Here is a 1,560-nt window from a genome sequence, read left to right as displayed (position 1 = left end):
TATATAATTATATATACGTGTGCTCTTTTGATCTAGTTTGCATATTTACTTTTGAATCAATTTCCTCCACTTTGATAGCTACGTCATGAGCTGCCTTCTCCGCTGCTTCAAGGCGTTGACCTTGTTTCCCTGCTTTGTCCTTGACTGCCCCAAGGTCCTCGCTCTGCTGACTTTGGCGCTGCTTCAAGTCTCTAGAGTCGTCTTCGGCAGCGGTTACTCTCTCTGTCATACTGGTCAACTTTTTTTCTTCCTCAACGAGTTTCTTCAAAAGGGCCTTTGGACTTATGGAATGGAAATAGATAGATAGATAGAGAGAGAGAGAGAGAGAGAGAGAGAGAGAGAGAGAGCGAGAGAGCGAGAGAGAGAGAGAGAGAGAGAGAGAGAGAGAGAGATCTAGATAGATTGATAGTTCTAATATTGTATTCCGTTTAAAATCCCTCAAATGCGTATTAGTTGCGTTATGAAAACTCTGGCTCGTGTATCACCTAATTCGTGAACTTCAGTGCCAAGTTTTGAGGAGAACGAAAGAAAAAAGAGATGGGGTGCTTTTTATATCAGTTAGTCTTTTCTTGTTTCCCCACAGCCTATGCAAAATCAAATATAATCTCTACGTCTGTTTCAGTTAAGGATAACCTTTCTTTTTGAAACTTGATTCAATTTTAATCTTCACAAGCACCCAGTCACCTATCTCCAGAAAAATAATAATAGACCTTCTTATTGAAACGCCTTCGAAAAGTCTTGAAGTTGAAACTCTAAGAGACTTCAGTTGACGTGATCTAAATTGTTCCTGGCTTCATTCTAAACCATCAACACATTCTGTTACAGCACAAAAATGTTGACAAGCATATTAATATTGTCTTCTTTTAAAATCCTGTCTCAAGGGATTAGATTGTGCATACATTTCTCACGTCAACTACACAGGAAGGTCCCATACTCACGTGTTGCCGTCTATGACTTGCATAAGGTGACTCTTAGACATCTGCACGTCGGGATTGGGGTTATTGAGTTTGGACAGAGCTTCTCGTCTGCTGGCAACCAGTCGTGGATGCTTTCGCGCCAAAACGCTGAGATAGTAGAGGGCCATGAGAGCAATGTTCTTGTTGGGGCTGAGGGCCATCTGGGTTACATGGCCCACAACACGAGGAGCTGCTTTCTGGGGGTGTAAGAAAGAAAGAAGTACAAAGGTGTAAGCAAGAAAGATGTGGCAAAAACTTGGCTGACATGAAAAAGATCAAGGCGCGAGCTGCTGGGGAGTTGGAGAGTCTTCAATGGTGTTCTCAGACAGTTCGCCTTACCTAGTGTCCCAAAACGGGGATTGAAGAGAGGCATAGTATTTTTCTTTGATATCTCTCTCTCTCTCTCTCTCTCTCTCTTTCTCTCTCTCTCTCTCTCTCTCTCTCTCTCTCTTTCTCTTTCTCTCTCTCTCTCTTTCTCAGTATATCCCTCTCTTTTCCTCTTTCTTAATCTCTCTCTCTATAGATAGATAGATAGATAGATAGATAGATAGATAGATAGATAGATAGATAGATAGATAGATAGATAGATAGATAGATAGATAGA

At 41.3% G+C, this 1,560-nt stretch overlaps 1 protein-coding gene across 1 annotated transcript in view; it reads right to left on the bottom strand.

Moving 5' to 3' along the window:
• Nucleotides 1-1,560, bottom strand: part of LOC101858605 — a gene marked incomplete in the record, with an annotated part of 31,100 nt that overhangs the window by 12,424 nt on the left and 17,116 nt on the right. The window contains 2 exon segments of the mRNA XM_013091389.2: nt 50-281; nt 939-1,153. Of these exon segments, the coding sequence (XP_012946843.1) occupies nt 50-281; nt 939-1,153 (447 nt within the window).

This window comes from Aplysia californica, unplaced genomic scaffold (assembly GCF_000002075.1).
Source record: "Aplysia californica isolate F4 #8 unplaced genomic scaffold, AplCal3.0 scaffold00035, whole genome shotgun sequence".
In the NCBI taxonomy this organism is placed as follows: Eukaryota; Metazoa; Mollusca; class Gastropoda; order Aplysiida; family Aplysiidae; genus Aplysia; species Aplysia californica.
Note: the sequence above shows the minus strand (reverse complement) of the source record. Positions and strands in the feature narration are given on the sequence as shown.